Source organism: Sus scrofa, chromosome 1 (genome assembly GCF_000003025.6).
Source record: "Sus scrofa isolate TJ Tabasco breed Duroc chromosome 1, Sscrofa11.1, whole genome shotgun sequence".
Taxonomy (NCBI): Eukaryota; Metazoa; Chordata; class Mammalia; order Artiodactyla; family Suidae; genus Sus; species Sus scrofa.
In genome coordinates this window covers 7,085,752-7,108,256 of record NC_010443.5, presented here as the reverse complement: position 1 = coordinate 7,108,256, position 22,505 = coordinate 7,085,752, and the positions used below count along the sequence as shown (strand labels likewise).

General features: G+C 47.4%; 2 protein-coding genes across 2 annotated transcripts in view; one reads left to right on the top strand and one right to left on the bottom strand.

The window, feature by feature from the left end:
- Positions 1-2,771, top strand: part of SLC22A3 (solute carrier family 22 member 3) — a 101,910-nt gene extending 99,139 nt beyond the window's left edge. Inside the window, exon 11 of the mRNA XM_021086250.1 lies at positions 1,422-2,771. Coding sequence (XP_020941909.1) covers positions 1,422-1,479 — 58 coding nt within the window. The 3' untranslated portion in view covers positions 1,480-2,771. The remainder of the gene's footprint in view (positions 1-1,421) is intronic.
- The window catches only part of PLG (plasminogen), a 47,123-nt gene that overhangs the window by 1,265 nt on the left and 23,353 nt on the right, over positions 1-22,505 (bottom strand). Inside the window, 7 exon segments of the mRNA NM_001044590.2 lie at positions 5,354-5,460; positions 7,588-7,728; positions 8,306-8,380; positions 10,219-10,339; positions 13,451-13,544; positions 14,646-14,794; positions 16,487-16,665. Coding sequence (NP_001038055.1) covers positions 5,354-5,460; positions 7,588-7,728; positions 8,306-8,380; positions 10,219-10,339; positions 13,451-13,544; positions 14,646-14,794; positions 16,487-16,665 — 866 coding nt within the window.

Here is a 22,505-nt window from a genome sequence, read left to right as displayed (position 1 = left end):
GGTGGATAAAGCAAGAATTCAGTTCCCAATACTACTAGAATTCTTTTTTTTTTTTTTTGACCCTTGAGTATAAACGTTAAGATTTCATGTTCCCAAGACCTAGACTTACTTAATCTGGGCTGAGGTTTGTTTGTGTTGCCATTTTTTGGTTTTCAGGGTTTTTTTTCCTAACACTAAAGAAATTTATTTTTGGAGTTCCCGCTGTGGTGCTGTGGGATCAGCGGCATCTCTGGAACACCAGGATGCAAGTTCGATCCCTGCCTGGCACAATGGGTTAAGGATTTGTTGTTGCTGCAGCTGCAGCATAGGTTAAAACTTCAGTTCAGATCTGACCCCTGGCCCAGAAACTCCATATGGCCAGGGCAGCCAAAAAAGAAAGAAAAAAAAAAAAAAGGAAATTTATTTTTCATATATAAAGGGGGATTGAGGAGTTACTGCTGTGGTGCAGCAAGTTAGGGATCTGATGGCTCAGGTAGCTGCTAGTGCAGGTTTGATCCCCGGCCCAGGGAACCATAGGCTGCAGGTGAGGCCTAAATCAATCAATCAATCAATCAATAGGAGGGATTTAGAAATGCTGGCGCTGCTATTTTTATGTATTCTCTTTCAGGATTTTTAAATGCTTCTTCTACTACTTATATTGCACATCTTTTTCATACAACATTATAGCATAAGGACTTTTATAATTCTATGATCTTTATCATGAATATGGGAGGGGGTGACCACTTCACAGGCTTGGTTTCCTTTTGGGTTGGGGCAAGGGTTCTGTAAACAGCGGTGACGCCACAGCATTGTGAAGGGACTCAAGGCCACAGCACTGTCCTCTGCAGAACAGGTCAAGAGTCATTTTCCATTTTAGATTTTTTTTTACCACAACATAAAAAGAAGCAGCAGAACTGTCATTTACTGAGATCCTTCTCAGGCACCACTCATGATGTGTGCAGGCCCTTTAATCCTGACAATAGCCCGATGACCTAGGCACGTGTGACGTTCCTATCGTACAGTAAGGACACGGAGGCTGAGGAAGGGTGTGTATTTGGCCCAAGATCACCCAGCAAGTAAGTGGGAGAACTGGGATTTGAACTTGGGTCTGCAATGATTGTTCAAATTCTTCACCACCAGGCTCATTGGCTCCTACAGCTGCTCTCAACCCATCATGTCTTTGTTGATACAGTTTATTCATATTCCTTAGTATTTTCTTAAGTCTGAAGTCCCAGAGATTATATAGACACATTTATGGCTCTCGATAGCATTGCCAACTGTTTTCTAAAAGGGTGTAACCGTGTCAAATGCCACTGGGGGAAAAATCGCCACACAACACCCTTCTGAGTACGAGGTTTCTACGATTTTAAAAATATTTCTTAATGTAAACGGCAGAGCACGTCCTTCATTCATTTCCTCGTCTATGTTTCTTTTCCAATTAGGGACAGTGAACATTCATCTACGCGTTTATTTCACTCACTGTATTTCTTTTGTGTGTGAGGAAGAACTGCTTTCCCACTTTGGCAAATGGAAACAGAACCCTTGCAAAATCACGAGGAGAAATGACGTCTTCCAGATGGACACACCCAGGTAGGTCGCAGTATGCTTTTCACACATAATCCAGTTTTCCGATTTTGCAAGCCCAGCTTTCACGGGTTTTGCAAAATGTCTGTCTTGCCAGCATGGAACGGCCAAGAAAGAAGGTACCATTTCTCCTCCAGAGACTTTGCGTGAACTTGCGTTTGGAAAACTTACCCTCCATCTGGAGTTGGCAGCAGCCCTAAGAGGAAAGGAGGGACTGTCCCAGCGCTGGCTGCTTAGAGCCCCCGGGGGGGACGGTCCCGACCACAGAAGCACCGGCTGACAGGTGTATTACTTGAATTGAGTGGCTAGGAGGAGGGAGCAGCCTTTCTCGAAGTTGGTTTTTGTTTTCGTTTTTGTTTTTTGCTGAAAAGTAGTTTATTCAAGTATCTGGTTTTTAAATCTGCTTTCTGAGCAAAGCAGACAATATGCTGATAGGGACAAATCCATTCGTGGAGGGGAAGTCCTTGTGGTCTGTGCAGTGGTGCTGCCACCCCGTGGCCACAGTGGAGATGGCATTTCTAAGGGCCTCAGGTGCCCCAGGTAACCTAGGGATGTGGTGGAGGGGAGGCAGAAGCAGGTCCCTGAAAGTGGCCAGCGATTGCTGATGAAGGGCTGACCTGAAGGACCGCCTCGACATCAGCACCCCCTTGCTTTGGAATAGGGAAGTCAGGGAACGTCTAGAGGCTGAAGGGGAGAATTGCGACCTCACAAAGGCAGGCCGAGGACCTTGATTCGATGGCACTACTGTGACGTACAGAAAATTAATAAACAGACTTGACTCCTATTTTGTGACTCCTGGTCCAATGAATATATTGAGAATCATTTTCTCAGTTAGACATTCAGATGAGGCCTGGAGAGCCGGGGGGGCCTGCTGCAGGCTGGTGTTCAGAGACGTGTGGGTGGCCGGTGAGACAGACGAAAGAGTGAATGGGCTTGGGGGCATCTGGCAGGCCTGGGTTTCATCAGGGCTCAGCTACACATGGGCTTTGTGATGTCTGCTGATGATAGTGACAGCAGTGGGGGGGGGTTGATCATGATGGTGAAGATGATGATGATGTGGTGATGTGATGATGGTGATGATGTGGTGAGGATGGTGGTGGTGATGGTGGTGGTGGGGTGATGATGGTGGAGATGATGTGGTGAAGATGGTGGTGGTGATGATGGTGTAAAGTTGAAGACGATGGTGATGATGGGGATCGTGATGACCATGATGGGGATGGTGGTGGTGATGATGGTGATGATGTGGTGAGGATGGTGGGGGTGATGATGGTGTGATGTTGAAGACGATGTGATGATGGTGGTGATGGTGGTGAAGATGATGGTGGTGATGATAGGAATGGTGGTGGTGATGATGGTGATGGTGAAGACGATGGTGATGATGGTGATGATGTGGTGAGGATGATGGTGGTGATGATGGTGGTGATGATGGTGGTGGTGGTGGTGAAGATGGTGGTGTGATGTTGAAGACGATGGTGATGATGGTGATGGTGATGACCATGATGGGGATGGTGGTGGTGATGGTGATGATGTGGTGAAGATGGTGGTGGTGATGATGGTGGTGATGTGGTGAAGATGGTGGGGGTGATGATGGTGGTGTGATGTTGAAGACGATGGTGATGATGGTGATTGTGATGACCATGATGGAGATGGTGGTGGTGATGATGTTGGTGATGATGGTGGAGATGATGGTGAAGATGGTTGGGATGGTGGTGGTGGTGATGATGGTGGTGGTGGTGGGGATGGTGGTGGTGGTGTGATGATGGTGATGATGGGAATGGGGGTGGTGATGATGGTGATGATGTGGTGAAGATGATGGTGGTGATGATGGTGGTGGAGGTGGGGATGCTGGTGGTGGTGGTCACAGAAGAAGCACAGGAGCTGCTAAAATATCATCTCCGCAGCACTGAGCCCTTCCTAGGCATTATCTTCATCCTCACGATGACCTTATAGGGTGGTACAGATGAGGAAACTGAGGCATGGAGAGGGTAAATGATTTCCTAACATCCCATGGAAGAGGCCAGGGCCAGGACTCACACCCAGAGCTGTGTAATTTTAAGTCCATGCTTTAATCAGTTAGATATTGTGGAGAACATCTGTTGGTTTTCTGGCTACGGAGAAGCCTTTCACCCCACCTCTCATCGTCCTGTGGAAGGATTCCTGCCCTGCCTCGCTGCCCCACCTGGATGGGAGTGGGCGTCTCTGGGGAGGGGACACAGGTCTGAGCATCGGGATAGGTTGACAGCGTGCACATGACCCATCGGGCCTATCAGAGCCGGGCAGGCTATTGCGGGCAGGCGCCTAAAGGAGCAGCCCCGTCCTCCTCCCGCCCAGTGATGAGCAGGAGGGCAGCCATTGCGCCATCAGAGCTGCCGGGGATGCGCCGCTTTGGTCAAAAAAGGTGCCCACCTCCCGGAGGGAGAGGGACTGGGCCAGGGCCATCATATGAGCCAGCAGACTTGGCAGCTCACTAAGAATCTCCCCTTTATGCCTTGGATTTTCAGCCACTTGCAGAGGGTTGCACGGGAGCACGTGCACGCTGCCATTAACAGGCCTCAGCATCCCCTTCTGCACACGCGCCCACTGTCCCCAGCCCGGCCCTGCAGCCCATTTTCCAGCTGAGGAACAGGTGCAAGAAGAGTTTGTGCCCTTTCTTCGGATCTGGAGCTGAGAAGTAGGAGCTGGGGCTTGGACTCAGGTCTGTCTGCCCCCCTGCCCCCCACCACGACCAAGGGTTCCGCTACTGCCCTGCACCTTCTCTGAGCCGGGATCCCTCTTTGCAAGAGCGAAACAAAAATATCCAACTCTCGGGGTCTTGTGGCATTTACGTTTTTTATAATACAAGACCTCGGCACATCCACCGTGACCCTTCCTTTGCCAAGTGTCCCCTTCCTGCCCCTCAAGGCTCACAGATTCCACCTGCAGAAAGGGGACCCGGGACATCCAAGAGGCCAGGTTTTAAACATGGTAGGAAAAGGGCAACGAGAAGGAAGATAATCTTAAAATGATCGAGACCAGTCGTTTTTTTTAAAAGTCCAAAAACCTTTCTTCAAGTGAAAGCTTATGCCGAAGACTACCAGGGAGACAGCAATGGGAATACACTGATTTTACAGGTGATGGCTCAGAAGCCGAATGCTACAAAGAGGTAAGGTGACCCGACTGGTCTGCCCAGCTAGTGGCAGAGTCAGAATGATTTTCCAGGGCTTCTCCCTCCCACTCCGAGGCCTCACCAACATCTCTGAGAAAGTGAGGCAGAGATCTAGTACATTCTACACTGTTGCTAGTCTGAAGGAAATAATAATGACGATAAAGATATGATGCAGGGCAAACCGCAAAGAGGAGGAGGGATTCCCCAACAGAGGTCAGGCGCTGATACGGGGTCCCGCACAAACGTTTCCTCTCCCCCCTCCCCCCCATCGGCCAAGGCCAAAGACCAGCCTAGAACTGGGATCTTCTTCTTCCCCTCAGCTGTCCTTCTGCCCCACCTGGACTCTGTGCGATCAACGTGCTGTGAAAAATAATCCAACACCCTTACTTCGTGGGCTTGTGTGAAAACCCTCCTTACCTGGGAACACAACACTAACATCGAATTTATGGGTTAAGAGTCTCCAAGAACACTAGCCCTCCCTCTGTCCATGTCCCCTGATGGCTCATTATGGAGACAGAGGCAGGTGCCCAAAGCCTGTAGGGGGTGGACCTCATTCACTGATAGAAATTGGTGCAAGTGCAGGTTTTCTCCTGCAGGCTGCAGGTCAAAACCAGCCCCTCATGGGAATCACGGAGCTTGGCTTACCTTTGGTTTCTCCCCAGCCAGTGATGTAACACGCTGTCCGGTCGGCGACCACATAGTTCGGGGTTGGCAGACAAGCCGGAATTACCTTGTCAGTGATGATGGCAGGGCTGAAAGGACAACACCAAATGTTACACTTGACTGCCCTGCTCATCCGTGACGTCCGCCATTTATCCGCTGGTCACCACAAGAAGATGCCACCTGTCCCAAAGCCCTGGACCCCTCCAAGCTGGTTATTTCCTGGCTTTGCTTTTCACCCTCAGGACTGCCTGTCGTATCTTATGAACCAAACAAATAGAATGTGTTGTTAGCAAGACGCCAGGTGTGGACAAGAAACTAGAGGTGGGGGCAGGGACGACAGAGACTTTCACGTCGATGCCAGCCCTGTGGACATTTTCTATCAGGCACACGCTTCTAGAGCAAGTTAAGAGAGTGTCCATCAGTAGGTGGCCTGCCCGGCAGACATACAATCACAGGGCTTTCATTATAGCAAGTGCCTTGTGTCACCACGAGCAAGCTGCTCCATCTTTGGGTCCTCAGGTCCCTCACCCATAAATGTTACAGCAGCATGGCTCTAAGAATCCGGTATAACGCTAGGCACCCAATGAAAGACGATGGAAAGGAAGCACCTGGCATAAGCAAAGTAGCCCTGTCTTCAAAGACCCTTCACGTGCCTTCGAATTCCAGGGAATCAAGCCTGAGAACCTCGATTTTTAGGCTTGATTGTTTTTAGTAAGTTCAAGCAGAAAAACCATCGGAGGTGAAAAATGCCCTATTTTGATGAAGGTCATCACCGCCTCCAACTCTGAAGTAGACACATCCTCTTGGAGGCTGGGAGCAGAACAGACCCAGCCCCTCACATGGAGTGACCCACTGATGTCACATCATAGGGGCCCCTATGAAATGCCAGTGCCTCAGACTCTTGGGGTGTGGGGGACCCAAAAGCTCATATGTATCAGTCCCTCAGAGAACACGTCCAGGATCCCAAGTTTACTAAATTATTATTGGGTTTTTGTCTTTGTTTTTGTTTTTTTTTTTTGTTTTTTGTTTTTTTTTTTGCTTCTTAGGGCCACACCTGCAACACATAGAAGTTCTCGGGCTGGGGCCGGAAATGGAGTTGCAGCTGCCAGCCTACACCACAGCCACAGCAATGCCAGATTCAAGCCACATCTGCTACCTACACAGCAGCTCATGGCAACACTGGATCCTTAACCCACTGAGCAAGGCCAGGGATCAAACCCGCATCCTCATGGACACTCGTCGGGTTCATTTCCACTGAGCCACGATTGGAACTCCATTAAATTATTTGTTCAAGGATCAGAGCTTCCGGATGGCCCCAGAGGCCATGGAAGAAAGAGAAGAATCAGTTATTCTTTTAGGCTCAGCCCTTTCTTCCCCTTCTAGAGTTCCAACCCCCCCAGGGAGGCACTCCTGCGTTTACTGACCCAGAAAATGTGTGAAGTGTTTCTGACTAGACCCAGCAGGCCCCACTCAGATGCCTGACCGCTGGCCTTGCGCTGGCCTGGCCATCCCCAGCCCCATCACCGCCACCCCAGTGTTACGTGGAATCCACCAGGCACAGCTAATGTGCTCTGTGCACCCGGCCGACTCTCCCAACTGCGCCTCTTCTCAAAATAGCTGTTTGTTTATTAGCTGTCTCTGCTGGGACCTGTTTCCAAATACTGCTAACTTTAAGCGACATAAACAAATTCTTCATTTTTTGTCAGGCTTCATCAAACACCATTGCAAGAGGATACAGAAACCCCAAGCGGAAAAGGAAGGATTTGCACCTGTGAGTGTGTGTGTGTGTTCACACGGCCTTCTCCAAGTGCTTTGAAACACATGACCTCAAATGATTCCCCATGTACATTATGAGGTTGAAGAGGGAATCAACCTGGAATAACTGAATAATCCTCTGATTATGAACAGCTATTAGCAGGCTGGGGAGCGTGAAGGGAGAGCATGTGAGGGGTACCTCTACCTCAGGTTTGAACTTGCTCTTTGTCCACATGGGGAAACTGAGTCACGGTCCCTTTGTCATGACGATGATGACGGCTAGGACGAGGCAGGCAGGGCAGAGGCCAGGCGAAGGTCAACACTCTTCCCAAAGCCCAAAGCCTTGGGGGCCCTAGACAGTGCCACCCCTCCCCGCCCCCCATTCTGTTGTGGCCCCTAAAACCCAGCCTTGAGCAAACGTTCTCACAGCTCGGAGGGTGGAAGCCAGAGGCAAACAGTACCTGCTCAGCTTGAGCAAGGCTATGTCCGCCCCAGAGGGCTCCTTGAACAGCTTGGACACGTCTATCTCCTGAACTCCTTCTCCAAGGTGGTGCTCTTCGTGTGCACCCAAAATGACCTTGTATGATGAAGGACTTGAGGACCTAGAGAAGACAATGACCTTAGGAGCAAAATAGAGGCCAGCCCTTGTCGGGGCCCTTGGGAGCCATAAACCTTGTATCTTTTCCCTGCTCCGCTATCTCTAATCAGAGATCGCTGTATGGCAAGAAACAAAAGTCCGGGTTTACCTGAACCTGTCCACTATGGAACACAGAGGAAGAATGAAACAAGGGCCGAAGTCAGCACAGGGACAGACACCCTTGTCAGGGGACTGGGGACTTGGACCCCTCTCCTGGTGAAGGACCCGTCCTGCCACGGATCCTGCAACCTGCCAGAACGGGGTCAGTCTGCCTGGTTTCTCTAAAAACACCCTCTCCTCTCTAGTGGCCCTGACAGTTGTGCCTCAGGCTCCTTCACATCCATTCCCTGGTCCCCAGTGTCACTGCCATGGAAGGAAGGAAGGAGGGAAGGAGGGAGGGGGGAGGGAGAAAGACGACAGGAGGGGGAGAGAGGAGGGAAGGGCGGGAGGGGAGAAGACAAGGAAACGGAAGGAGAGAGGCAGAGGCGGCAGGAAGCCTTTAAGACAAGTACGTCTCAGCATCAGTTTTCCCCTAAACATACTTTTCCAGGCAGTGCTTAGCAGTCAGCACCCACTCCGGGGATATTAAAGTGCCTCCGCAGAAGTGCCCTCCGTACCTAGAAGGAAAATGTGCCAGAATTTTAGCTCAGATCTGATGATTTAGTCTCTACGGGAAGCCAGAGAGAAGTGTTCACTCCACTTTGATACCGATAAGGGTCCCAAGGGACAAAGCTACCAGCGCATCACAGGGGTGGGAGGAGCTTCACGTGGCGGGCTCTGCAGGTCACCCAGTCTACTCTGGGAGGTGGCTGGAGAGTGCTGTCCCCCGGGAGCAAACCCCCATGGCTCCCACGTCCGTGGTTTTCACCCTTTGGCCCTGGACTCCAGCTCCCTGAAGTCTCCTTCTTTTTGACAAGATCTAGGCAGGACCCAATGAGTCGTTCTTCCAGGAGTATGAGATTCTGAATGGCCACAACTCACAGCATCAGCTAATTTACCTAAGAAAGTTCGCTTTGGGGAAGTCCCCTAAATCATTACCACTTAGGCACCAGGTAGCTCATGAAATATTTGTGAGCCGCTCAGAGCCCATCATAATGAAAAGGACACCAGCAGTAAGTGAATGGTGGCGAGCAAGGCAAGGGTCAATCAGGAAGGAGCCACCGCGCAGCGGTGATGCAGGTGTTTATCCGCAGCATCCCTCAAGGAAAGAGGAGGCGCGATGGTGAGCGCATGCGCACTGGTGCAGGACTGCGGCGAGGCAGCAATACCCACAGGCAGATTAGCCTGTTTCTCGCCCCTGCTTTAAAGGAAGCCCCGGAAAACGGACTTATTAAAAGACGAATGCCGCTGCAATGGGGCCGCTAGGATGCGGACTGATGGCTCTTACTTTGTGGCGACCCTGAGCTGCCCTGAGGAAGATGTGTTTGCGAAGGGGGTGGACACCCTTTGATTAAATACGGTAATTCACCAAACTAAAGAGAGAGAGACTCTGTATCTGGGATGTAATTTTGTCTCTACCCCTCAGGGGTCTCGTTTCTAAAAATATCCCTTTCTCTTTGTTTTGCAAAGCAGCAGTGGGCATCTCTAGAGACCCTCGAGGCATCTTTGATACTTTTCCAGCAATATTGGATCGTAGGGTAAATTACCACATCTACACGTTTTGATGACAGCGGCTCGGGCCAAGGAAAAAGTTCTAACTCGGACTGTTTTCAAGCTAAAGAACATAGCACAGAGGTAACGACAACAACAGAAAGCAGGCCCGCAGATGCAGAGAACAAACTGGTGGTTTCCAGTGGGGAGAGGGAAGGGGGAGGGGCAGGATAGCGGTGCGGGAGCAAGAGGTGCAAACTGATTGGTATAAAATAAGCTGCAAAGGGAGTTCCCGTGGTGGCTCAGTGGTTAATGAATCCGACTAGGAACCATGAGGTTGCGGGTTTGATCCCTGGCCTTGCTCAGTGGGTTAAGGATCCAGCGTTGCCGTGAGCTGTGGTGTGGGTCACAGATGTGGCTCGGATCCCGCATTGCTGTGGCCCTGGCTTAGGCTGGTGGCTACCGCTCCAAAGAGACCCCTAGCCTGGGAACCTCCATATGCCGCGGGAGCGGCCCAAGAAATGTCAAGAAAACAAAAAATAAAATAAAATAAGCTACAAAGATATATTTTATAACACAGGGAATACAGTTGATATTTTATAATAACTATAAATGGAGTATATATAACCTTTAAAAACGGTGAATCACTATACTGCACACCTGTAACTTTTACTGCATGGCAACTACACTTCAATTTTAAAAAGAACATAGAAAAAGGTTTTTTATTTCTATCGTTTGCCTTCCTCCTGAAGAGAACTTAGAGGCAGTTACACATACAAAGCTGTGTGGATTTAGCGCGGTTGTAGAAAGGGTTTGCAGGGCTTACAGAAAAGATGGAACAAATTGTTTCTGGAAATGCTGTTACCTGTGTCGAAGGCTAATTTGCCAGGGCCAGGAGTGTGGGATGGACACGCACCCACCTACCACCCTCGCAGGACACTTCTTTGGCTCCACCTTGGGCTTCCCGCAATCAAATGAAGAGGTTACTGTGGCAAAAGGGGGGAAAATTTGCATCTGAAGATGTGAACAAGAGCCACTCATGAGAAAGTCACAGCTCACAGCAAAAGCACTGAATTTCTGACATCCCAAGCCCTGAACTAAATTGTAAAATTACAAGTATCTTTTGAAAGACTTTTTCTAAGTTTCAAAAGTGGTGGTAGGTAAGACAGAACCCTTTTCTTTCAAGAAAATACAAGTACTAAAAAAAAAAAAAAAAAAAAAGAACCCAACGCAGTGTTTGTGAGGACGTGGGTTTGATCCCTGGCCTCAATCAGTGGGTTAAGGATCTGGCATTGCCATGAGCTGTGGTGTAGGTCACAGACATGGCTCAGAGCCTGCATTGCTGTGGCTGTGGTGTAGGCTGGCAGCTACAGCTCAGATTGGAGCCCTAGCCTGGGAACTACCATATGCTGCGGGTGTGGCCGTAAAAAGAAAAATTAAAATGAAATGAAATGAAATAAATAAATAAAATTAGGTGTAAAGTGGGCATCTTTCAATTTCTGAAGTTAATATTAAAGAGAAAAACTATACAAAAACTATACCTAGTAAAACTGAGAAGCAGAATATTGGGCTGAACAGAATACAGCTCTGATTTCAAACTGTTTTACTTAATGCTATTGCTTGTGCAATTTGCAAGGTGCCATTTGTTTCAGTAACAGAAAATTTACACAAATTTTTCAGGTGTGCTGCTTAAGAAAGTTTACATGTAGCCTAAAAAGTTAATCAATGGTATTTTTCATTTTAAAGATAAGTTTTCCATGTGAATTACAAATAATGTCAAGTTTGGAAATTTTAAGAAAAATGATTGTTAGGAAATTTCTCTCTTAAATAAAGGAAAGCCAAAAATTCTCAGACAATGAGCAATAAACATTTTTTTTGAAAAGAGAGAAAACAGAGTTCCCGTTGGGGCTCAGCAGTGGAAGCAAATCTGACTAGTATCCCTGAGGACACAGGTTCGATTCCTGGCCTCGCTCAGTGGGTTAAGGATCCGGTGTTGCCGTGAGCTGTGATGTAGATTGCAGATATGGCTGGGATCTGGCATTGCTGTGGCTGTGGTGTAGGCAGGCAGCTGCAGCTCCAGTTCGACCCCTAGAATGGGAACCTCCTCATGCCGTGGGTGAGGCCCTCAAAAGACAAAAAAAAAAAAAAAAAAAAAAGAGAGAGAGAGAGTGAAAATAACATAGAAAAAAAAAGTCATACCTCAAAGAGCTTTCTCATTTTGAAAAATCTGAATGAAGTTAGCCCAAACCATAGAAGCACCCACACACCCAAACCCCCTTAACTTGGGATAGTCCCCCTTTGAAGCACTGACCTGACATATTGGAGGAATTATGATTTGAGATTGCATTCATTTATTTACCCAAATATGTATTCAAATATATATCGTGCCTGGTGCATGCCAGGCTTTGCTCTGAACGCTGGATAGAAGGACGTAGCTGGGGTCTGTCATCTTTGTATTCTAATGGATGGGAATGTAAGGCGTTACATTGGGAGGTTCAGCAGAGGCCCCAGAGGTGTTCTGGGGAGGTAGGAGACAAACTTCAGTGCACGGGCGTCAAAGGAAATAGCCTCTTCTGCCATTGCGGCATCCTCACCCGAGTCAGGTATCTCTATGAACCTGATGGAAAAGAATCAGGTTCGTAGAGATGGAAGAAAGAAGGGATAGAAAAAGAATTTTTCCAGCAGACTGTGGGGTCCCCCATTCCATCACGATGTGGGCATGTGATCAGATCACTTGCTCTGATCTGCAAACCTCTTTCCTGCACGGGGGTGGAGGAAGGAGGGGTCCCAGGCTCGACTCACACTTGAGAAGCCTAGAGGGCCAGTGGTGGCTGAGGGCTGCACTTGGGATGCACTGCTCTTCCAGGGGAATCAGAGGTGCACGAGTCCCAGCCACAGCCATGGACGGCAGCTCTAAACTCCCCCTAAGTCCAGAGAGCGCAGTTACAACAACCAGCAGAATCCTCTGTCACCCAGTCACTCCTTCCTCCCGGCTGTCCCAGAGTGGCCCCAAAGCAGACCCTGACAGTGTGGCTCCCATGCTCTTAAGCCCTTCCCCAAACAGCCTCCCAAACCTCCAGATGTTCCCGCGAGTGGCCTTGTAGCCGCACCTTCTCCCCTCCGGCCTGTCCCTCTGAGTGGCAGACACAAGCGCATGCTACCAAACCACCAAAGAAGTCCAGGCTGATTCCAGGGAACCAGATCCTGTCTGCAAAGGTGGCTCAGCAGACAGTAAGATAAGGCCGAACCAGAGCGGTTCCGTTGCTCTCCAGACCTACCGAGGACTTGTTATCCCAGACTTTTCAGAACCAAAGCCAACTCCCCTTGCCCTGATCCAAGCCTCTCACTCCCTAGAAAAGTCTCAGAGAAACGAGGAAAGAACACAGACAAACTTTCTCTCTCTCTTTTTTTCTCTTTCAGCCACACCCATGGCACACAGAAGTTCCCAGGCCAGGGATCAAATCCGAGCTGAAGCTGCGACCTACCCCACAGATGCGGCAACAGATCCTTCACCTGCCATGGCACAGCGGGAACTCCAGACAAGCTTTCCCGAAGTTATCTGGCTGATGCATGGCCAATGAATAGTCATTTTAGGATAAAAGGAAGTCAGGGCTTAGTAAGAGCCCCGTTACTTTTCATCGAATTCTTAGGATGATAATTTACAGGTTTATGATGCACCTGATATGTGGAGCTGTTTCCTGCTGTTTGTCGTTTCTTTCTTACTGCTCAGCTGCTAAAGGAGAAGACTTCAGATCGGGGTGACTGTCCGTTTGTTTTTCATGCATCCCCCAGCAGCCATCAGAGCCTTCAGTGGAGCTGTCCAAAGTCTGATGAGATTACTGCTAAGCTTCCTCTTCTGGAGGATTTTGTATGTATTGCATTCAAAACGTCGAAGGAAAGGGGGGCGGTGCCTAACCAATGAGGCCCCGTGTAGGACGGATTCTAGAGGCCCATGATGAAGAGCGCACTCTGGGGAGAGGGCACCCTCTCCTGCCCCAAAGCACTCAGCCCAAGCTGAGGCTTGCTGATCCATTTTAAGCGGATGATAACTGCCCTTATTTGGAAGTCTGTTCCTCCCTCCAAAGAAGGCCACTTACCACACTGAGGGACGTCGCAGTAGTCAAAGAGCTTTTGTGGGTTTGTCGTGTAGCACCAGGGACCGTTGTCGTCGCCGTCAGGATTACGGCAGTACTGCAAAAAGAGGCAGGTGTGCAGGGGATGGTACACACGGGGCAGAAGAGGGCAGAGAAGGGACCACGAGGACAGGCGCTTATCCCACTGTTGTTTTTAGACCATGGAAGGTCAGGTTCCTTTGGAAGGGAGGGGGCAACGTTAGTTTTTAGGATGCTTGTGGAGCCTCTGATGCATAGCATGGAATGGGTCATGTCTCCTTGCCCACAAGGTGCTCCAGCCATGCGGCCGCTGCCCCGGAGGAAGGGCGAAGACCCTCAGGGGGTTTGATAATTTTACTTTTTTTTTTAGGGCCACACTTGCAGCAGTTCCCGGTCTAGGGGTAGAATTGGAGCTGCAGCTGCCAACCTACAGCAACGCCGGATCCAAGACGTGTCTGTGACCTACACCACAGCTCAGCACAACGCCGGATCCTTAACCCACTGAGTGAGGCCAGGGATCGAACCCGCATCCTTGTGGATACTAGTCAGGTTCATTACCGCTGAGTCATGATGGGAACTCCGAGGTAGAGATAATATAAATGCTCCTCCCCACCAGGGGACCATTCATGCCCATGGGGACCTCTGAGACCCAGCCGGAGAGGACGTGGGTGACATCTTGTCCGCGTTCACTTCAGCCTTCCATTCATAATGCTTGTTGGCCGTGGTTTCGGAATGGCTCATTCCCCTGGCCCGGGACGACGTCTTCCTTTGCCTCTACACACCCACCCCCCGAGGAAAGCACCCCCAGAGCGTGTGAGACTAGGGGAAACCCTAGCAGAGTCCGAAGGGCCCGTGCAGTTGTTTTCTAGAAACTTCCAACCAAAATGTTAGGAAGCTCATCTTTGATCACCAGAACCTAGAGAAGGAACACTGGAAACTGGAAACAGCACCCGATAATAAACTCAGGCAGGAAATGTCCCAGAGGGAAGTGACAAGAAGCGTGGAGCTTTGCCAGGCTCCCGGCCGTCCCACCCCGAGGCTGGTCAGATCCGGCTTGGGCCCTGAAACCTGCCCCCCGCCCCAAGCTCAGCCGGGCTGCCTTTCTCTAACAGAGGATCGATGCCGTTGGCCAAGCCCGGCCAACAAAAGGCAAAATAGAGTCCAAGTCACGGTGACTTACATTTTTCTCCAGACCTGCCCGTGGATTTGTCTCTGGAGTGAAGATGCTGTGTCTGTGGGGCTCCTGGGCAGCCCACTCCTGGCAGGGGACGCCGGCCACCGTGGTGGCCCTCTTGCCCCGGTACCTTTTCCCATTCCCGAACATGCAGTCTGGCGGGAAGAGACACGGGGTCACTAGGACTGCACAGACCCGGGTGACAAGGAACACAAGCCGCGGCGCGAGGTCTCTCTAATGACAGGCTGTGGTCGCATCCCTCAGGGCACAGGTGCCCTGCAGACATTGATGCCACTGTGAACCAGTTAGCCGGAAGCGCCCCTGGCTCAGAAGTCGTGACAAGCCAAGATGTTAGAAGGGGAGCTTTGGCCACGACACCAACTCATCAGTTGGATACAAGCTGAGGGGTGACACCAATGTCACAATGAACCGTTAGATGGCTCCTCAGCACCTCCCTCTCCACACGCATGGAGAAAAAGAGGGAAGGTTGAAAAGGATTGTTTTTTTAGGGCCGCGTATGGAAGTTCCCAGGCTACGGGTCTCATTGGAGGTACAGCTGCCAGCCTACATCACAGCCACAGCAACGCTGGATCCTCAACCCGCTGAGCAACGTGAAGGATCTAAGCCGCATCTGCATGGATGCTAGCTGCATTCTTAACTCCCTGAGCCACAATGGGAACTCTGAAAAGGACTTTATAAAAACATTCTCTTTCAGCCAGAGCTGTGCGATGAGCTCACTCCTTCTGGGTGAAAGGGATAATGAAGCAATGACTAGGAGGCCTCTTGTGGCCCCGTGGGTTAAGGATCTGGCACTGGCACTGCAGTGGCTCAGGTCATGGCTGTGCTGAGGGTTTAATCCCGGGCCCAAAGAACTTTCACACACTGAGGGCACAGCCAAAAAGAGAGAGAGAGAGGTCCCTCCCCCAAGCTCCTCCCTCATCTCGAGCCCTTCAGAGACTTTGATGTGTGTGGCTTATGGGGACCAGTGCACAGCACCCTGATGGCCACCGAGAAAATCCAAAACGTCAAAGCTAGGCCAGCGGACTTCCTAGCCAAGGAGCAGGGTTGTGCTGGGCAGTCCGTACTCCCGTGTTTGCCAGGACCAGGGAGTATGAGTCACCAAAGGAGGGGCGTCTCATGGAAGGACCACATGAGGCCAGGTCAGGTCAAATCAGGAGGCACACTCAGCTGTGCGCAGCGCCCAAAGTCTCACCCAGAAGGTGGGGGGAGAGCTGAGCTTGGCCTGTGTGTACAGCAGGTGCGCAAGAGCACAGGAGGGGACCGTAGGTGACGTTCTCCAGCATCTCGGAGGAGGCCTGCCCGCCTCCAGAAGGACAGGGGTCTCTACTTGAAACCGAGTTCTCATTGAGGTCCCTTCTGTCTGGAGGATTTTCGATCATCCAAACGTGGTCAGAGCAGCCGGGGGACCCCTGGGCTTTCAGGCTGGAGCAGGGGGCACATCAGCCCCTCTGTCCCCTCCCCCTGCAGTGATCCGGCGCCCTTCCAGCCATATCTATTCCTCCATGCGAACGAGAAAACGTGCTTTTCTGGAATGTTCCATCTCAGCCAGTGCCACCATCACCCACCTTTCAATCCACCCAGGCTCAAAACTGTATCCATCCCTCACAGCCCATTAGCTTTCAAGTCCTAAAAAAACCCTCCCACCCCATTACACCAGCAATAACAGCTCGGGCTCCCCGAGGGGACCCGCTGGGGCGACCTTCCCTGTCACAGACGCAGCTAGCACCCCAGGTCCCTGCAGCAACGCAGCTTCTGCATCCATAAGATTTTCGCCATCTCTCATCCCCCGGCACCCGAGGATACCGACGTCCGGCCAGACTTCTCACCTTCCGAAAGATCCTCTACACTGGGAACCTGCGCAATAGCTGGAAAGTTTGTGACCTGCTGTTCTGTCTCTGAGCATTTCTTCAGGTTGCAGTACTCCCATCTCACTCTTGGATCAGTGGTGTAGCACCAAGGGCTTTTATCAGCGTCTGGGTTCCTGCAGTAGTTCATTGTCAAGCCACTGAAAATTGCACAACAGTACAGGTCAGGAGAAGCGAGCACACCTGCGGGGCACCCCAGCGCCCTTGAATTATGTAACAACAGAGTGACTGAAAGTTTTCCATGAAGGGACAAAGATACCAATTATTATTATAACACAAGCACACGTGGTCCTCAACTTCTAAAGAACTGGGTGAGTTTTAAAAAATAGGTTATAATTTTTATTTTAAAAACTCAAAAGTGGGGAGTTCCCCTGTGGCTCAGTGAGTTAAGGACCTGATGATGTTGCTGCCATTGCAGCCCCATAAGAATCCCTGGCCCAGGAACGTCCACATATTGCAGGGTGAGGCCCAAAACAAAAATGAACAATCAAAACCCCCCAAACTTAACAGTGATACATAAATGTATAAAAGAAAGTATCAAAATATCTTCCTTTCCTGTTAAATACATTCCCCGTGGATAATCAATATGGACTTTTTTTTTTGGCTTTTTTCAGGGCCACAACTGAGGCATATGGAAGTTCCCAGGCTAGGGGTCGAATCAGAGCTTCAGTGGGCTGCCTACACCACAGCCACAGCCACGTGGGATCCGAGCCGTGTCTGTGACCTACACCACAGCTCACAGCAATGCTGGATCCTTAGCCCGCTGAGTGAGGCCAGGGATCGAACCTGCATCCTCATCATTCCTATTTGGGTTCGTTAACCACTGAGCCACGAAGGGAACTCCCCCAATATGGATTTTGAAGCATGTATTTTATATTTTTTTCCAGGCACATACAAATATATTTATATGTCTGGATTTCTCTGTGTGTGTGAGTACGTAGGGCTATGTAAGTTGGAACCAAAACCTATGTCCCCGAGGAAGAAAAGACGCACAAGATGATGGCACTCCCAGGGCAGCCCTTTTAATCTCTTTACTCATATTGTAGCTATAATGCTGCACAGTTACAGTGAAAACAAAAAGTCATAATATTACTGTCAATATCCTAGGTAGATTGAGGGAGTTGGGGCATCGCAGGCTTGTGGAAGCCTTCCTGGAAAACCAGCTCCCAGCAGGATGAGATTCCTAGAGGGTGCATCATGGGGCATACAGGGAATAACGCCACGACCTTCCAGCTGCAGCCACTTGGGGACCAAAGAAAGCCAATGAGATGGAAGGACAGCGGGACCAGAAGGATGGCGGGAGAAGTCTGCGGGCTGAGTCAGAATCAACCAGGTATGAGCAGAGCTGATGAAGAGTCCAGGCTTCTTGGGTGACTTGGACCCCAGAACTTTGGCCCAGCCTCTTACAATTCTCATTTCTAGAATCCTCTTTCTGGTTCAGACCCATGACCTGCGGCTATCTGAGCTCATTTGAAGAGCACGACATGTGTATTAAGGAAATCCAGCACGGTATCTGTGGGTGCTGTAGACAAGCCACAGTCTCAGGCCCAGCCCACAATTCAAGCATGCCAGCTGGTGGGCAGATTTCCGAGTAACCCAAGAAGCTTATCATACGAAACAGGGTCCTGCTCTCTATTTTTAAGGGTCGTTTGATGAGTTTTGATGAGCAAACATCCCCGTAAAACCCACACTCCTATTGCTATAGAGAATATTTCCATCACCCCAGAAACCCTCCTTGGGTGATGCTCAATCCATCTCTGCCACCCACCCCAGAGGCAAGTACTATTGATCTCTTTAAATTGGTTTTGCCGTTTCCTGAACATCATATAAATGGACTCGTACAAGTATATTCCCTTTTGTGTGTGACTTCTTTCCCTAGTCAAGTGAGCGTTATCCATGCTATTCGAGAGTATCAGTAGCTCGTTCCTTTTTCTCACTGAATAGTATTCCATTGTAAGATTATCTCATCAATTATTTATTCATATTCTTATTGATGACCATTAAAGGGGGCTCAAGTTTGGGGCTATTATGAATAAAGCTACTGAGGACTCTCTGGTAGATCTTTTTGTGGACTTATATTTTCATTTCCCTTGGGTGAATATTCATGAGTAGAATTGCAGGTGTGTAGGCAGATGCTCATTGTATTGTACTGTATTGTATTGTATTGTATTGTATTTTTATTGGAGTACAGTTGGTTTACAGTTCTGTCACTTTTTGCTAGATCATTTAATTTTATAAGAAAACACTGGACTGGAGTTCCCGTCGTGGCTCAGTGGTTAACGAATCTGACTAGGAACCATGAGGTTGCAGGTTCGATCCCTGGCCTTGCTCAGTGGGTTAAGGATCTGGAGTTGCCATGAGCTGTGGTGTAGGCTGCAGACGAGGCTCGGATCTGGCGTTGCTGTGGCTCTGGCATAGGCCGACAGCTGCAGCTCCGATTCAACCCCTAGCCTGGGAACCTCCATATGCCTAGGGAGTGCTCTAGATAAGGCAAAAAGACAAACAAACAAACAAACAAAACAAAACAAAACAAAAAAAACCACTGGACTAATTTCCAAAGGGGTCGCCCCATTTTACACACCTGCTAACAGGGACGAGAACTGCAGCTGTTTCCTATCCTTGGCACCACTCATTAGTTTGTTTTTTAATAACTGCCATGGCCATTGGGGATTTTGGTGCTATCTCACTGTGGTTAGAATTCTTATTTCTTTGATAGATAAAATGTCGAGCTTTTTTCAGGTGCTTATTGACCATTGGCATATCTTTCCCTGTAGAACGGCTATTAAAATCTTTTGCCAATTTTTGTTAGTTTGTCTGTCTTCTTACTGGTGAGGGGAAGGATGTTTTTGTACCCCAGATACAAGCCATTTATCAGAGAGATGCATGGAGAGTATTTTTCTCCCAGTCTGTGATTTGTCTATTTATTTTTTCAACAATGTTCTTGGTGAATAGAAGTTTTCATTTTATTAAAGTCCAAATTAAAATTCTTTTCTTTTATAGCATTTTATGAGTCCTATCCAAAAATTGGTCGCCTTCCATAAGGTTGTGAAAATAATCTCTTATGTTTTTTCCTAGAAGCTTTATGTTTCAGCTTAACTTTTAACTTTTACCTTCAGGTCTAAGAGCTTTCTCAAGTGAATTTGAGTTGGGAGGTTTGGGTTTCTTCCCCTCTAAGGACACTCAGCTGGTTCCAGAACAATTTGGGGGGAAATGTCCTTTTCCTATTGAATTGCTTTGTCATCTGTATTGAAAATTGATTGACCGTACACATATGGGTTTGTTTCCAGACTCTCCCGTTTTCTAGTTGTATATCTTCTTCCTAGTACCACCGATTCCCGAATTCCGTTGTGATTCCCTTTCTGACTTATGGGTTATTTAATTTTTCATGATTATATCTCATTTAATTCTGTTGGGTCAGAAGACACCTGTATATTATTTTAATCCTTTTAGATGTACTGAGACTTATTTCAAGGCCAAGCATATAGTATACCTTGGTGACTGCTCCAGGTATTGAATGCACTTCTGCAGTTAGGCTTAGTGTTATATGGGTTCATGCTTTTCTCTAAAATGTCTATATTCTCTCTGAATTTTTTGTCTGCTTGTCCTACTGTATTGTTTGGAAAGAATTTATAACTATGCTGAGAGAGAAGTGAGAAAATCTCCAACTATATTGGGGACTTATTTATTTCTCTCTTTAGTTCTGTCAGTTTTTGCTTCATACACCTGACCTATTTTTAGGGTCAACACATTTAGTATTGTCAACACTTTTTACTTCTAAAATGGACTTTTTTTTTCTTTTGTCTTTTTAGGGCCACACCCATGGCATATGGAGGTTCCCAAGCTAGATGTCTAATCAGAGCTATTGCTGCTGGCCTACGCCAGAGTCACGGCAATGCCAGATCCGAGCCGTGTCTACAACCTACACCACAGCTCATGGCAGCGCCAGATCCTTAACCCACTGAGTGAGGCCAGGGATCAAACCCACAACCTTGTGGTTCCTAGTCAGATTCGCTTCCTCTGTGCCACGATGGGAACTCCTAAAATGGACTTTTTATCTCTGGTATTGTTCTAAATCTACTTTTATATTGAAAACCTCTCCAGTTTTCTTTTGATTCGTGTTTTCATGGTACTCACTTTCTATCTTTTGATTTTTAACCTATCCATGTCTTTGTATTTAAAGAGCATATATATATTGTAAAGATGTGAGACTGGGCTTTGGTTTTTATTCAACTGACAGTCTCTGCCTTTTAATTGCCTTTTTATCCGTTTACATTTAATATACTTATTGGTGTGGCTGGGTTTAAGTCTGCCCTCACTCTATTTACGTTCCTTTTGTACTATGCCTTCTTCACTCTTTTTTCTCTCTTTTTATCTTGGATTAATTGAATATCCTTATTATCATCTATTCCTCTGAGTTTTCATTTTTAGTGGTTACTCTAGGAGCTACAATACCCCTCTCTAACCTATCACCTTCAATCATGCATTAATATTATACAGCATCGTGAATAACATAAGAAAACTAAACAGTGGATTTATGTTTAGCCTTTATTTATGCCACTGTTTTCATAATTTTACTTTAATGCATAAAAATAATAATATATCATTATGATTTTGCTTGAAGCAAAATTATCTTTTAAGAAATTAAGAAAGGGATAAACACTAGCCTTTTACATTTATATTCATATTTATCATTTCCATAATTCTTTATTACTTAGGATACATTCAGATTTCCATATGATAATATTTTTCTCCTTCTGCCTAAAAAGCTTCCCTTAACTTTTTTTTTTTATAGTACAGATCCATTGGTAAAATATTCAGGGTTTTGGAGGAAAGGAGGAATATGGCTCATTTAACTTTCACTTTCAAAGGATATTTTTGCTGGATATAAAGTTCTAGGTTGATAGGGTTATTTTTCCTTTAATCATTTAAAAATGTTATTCCACTATTTTTGGGCTTGCACAATTTCTGATGAGAAAGCATCAATCATTTTTATCACTGCTCCCTCTTGTAAATGTGTCTTTTTCCCTGTGGTTTCTTATATTTCTCTTTGTTTGCTTTTAATAATTTGACTTTGCTGTACCATTCTTTTTTTTTTAATTAATTTATGGGTCATTGAGCTTCTTGAGTCTGTGAATTTATAACTTTCTTCATATCTGGAAAAATTTAAGTCATCATTGCTTCAAGTATTTTTTCAGTCTCAATATCTCTCTTCACTCCTTCCTGCACTTGATTTACACATATGTCAGACCTCTTGATACTTATCTTTCTAAAAGAGAAGTTGCTGAAGCTCTATATTTTTTCAGCCTTTTGTTTTCCTGTGTGTTTCAGTTTATACAGTTTCTATTATATTATTCTCAAGTTAAAATTTTCTTTGTAATGTCTACCTAATAGCTATCTTAAATTTTTTATTTGACATATATTTTTAGTTCTATCTTTTTCATTTACCTTTTTTATAGTTTTTGATTATCTGTTTATTTTATATTCATACTTTTTCAAAAAAATCCTTGAGCACAATTATAATATCTTTCAGAGTTTTGTCTGCTAATTCTATCATTTCTATAACTTCTAAGTCTGTTTGTATGGCCAGATTTTTCTCCTGGTTTTGGAGCACATGTAATGATTTTTGTAGGTCTAATAATTTTTAAATTTTTGGCAGATATGGTAGATGCCACATTACTGAGGGACTGAATTTGTTGTTTTCCTCTCGAGAGTGTTGTTGAGAGGCATGCGGTTAATTTACTTGGAGGTCATTTTGATCCTTTTAGGATCGCTTTTAAGTTTTGCTAGGGTGTTTCTTGAATAGCTTTTATTCTAGGAATACACCAATCCTGCTCCTAGAGTAGCCTCTAGCTACTCTTCCTTCAGAAATTTTGCTCAAAAGCAAGGTTCCTGAGACATTTCGTCTCACATTCTGGAGCCGAGAGAAATTTTCTCCCTAGAGGTTACTTGCAAGCATGGCCCCTTTAACAGAAATTTAAAT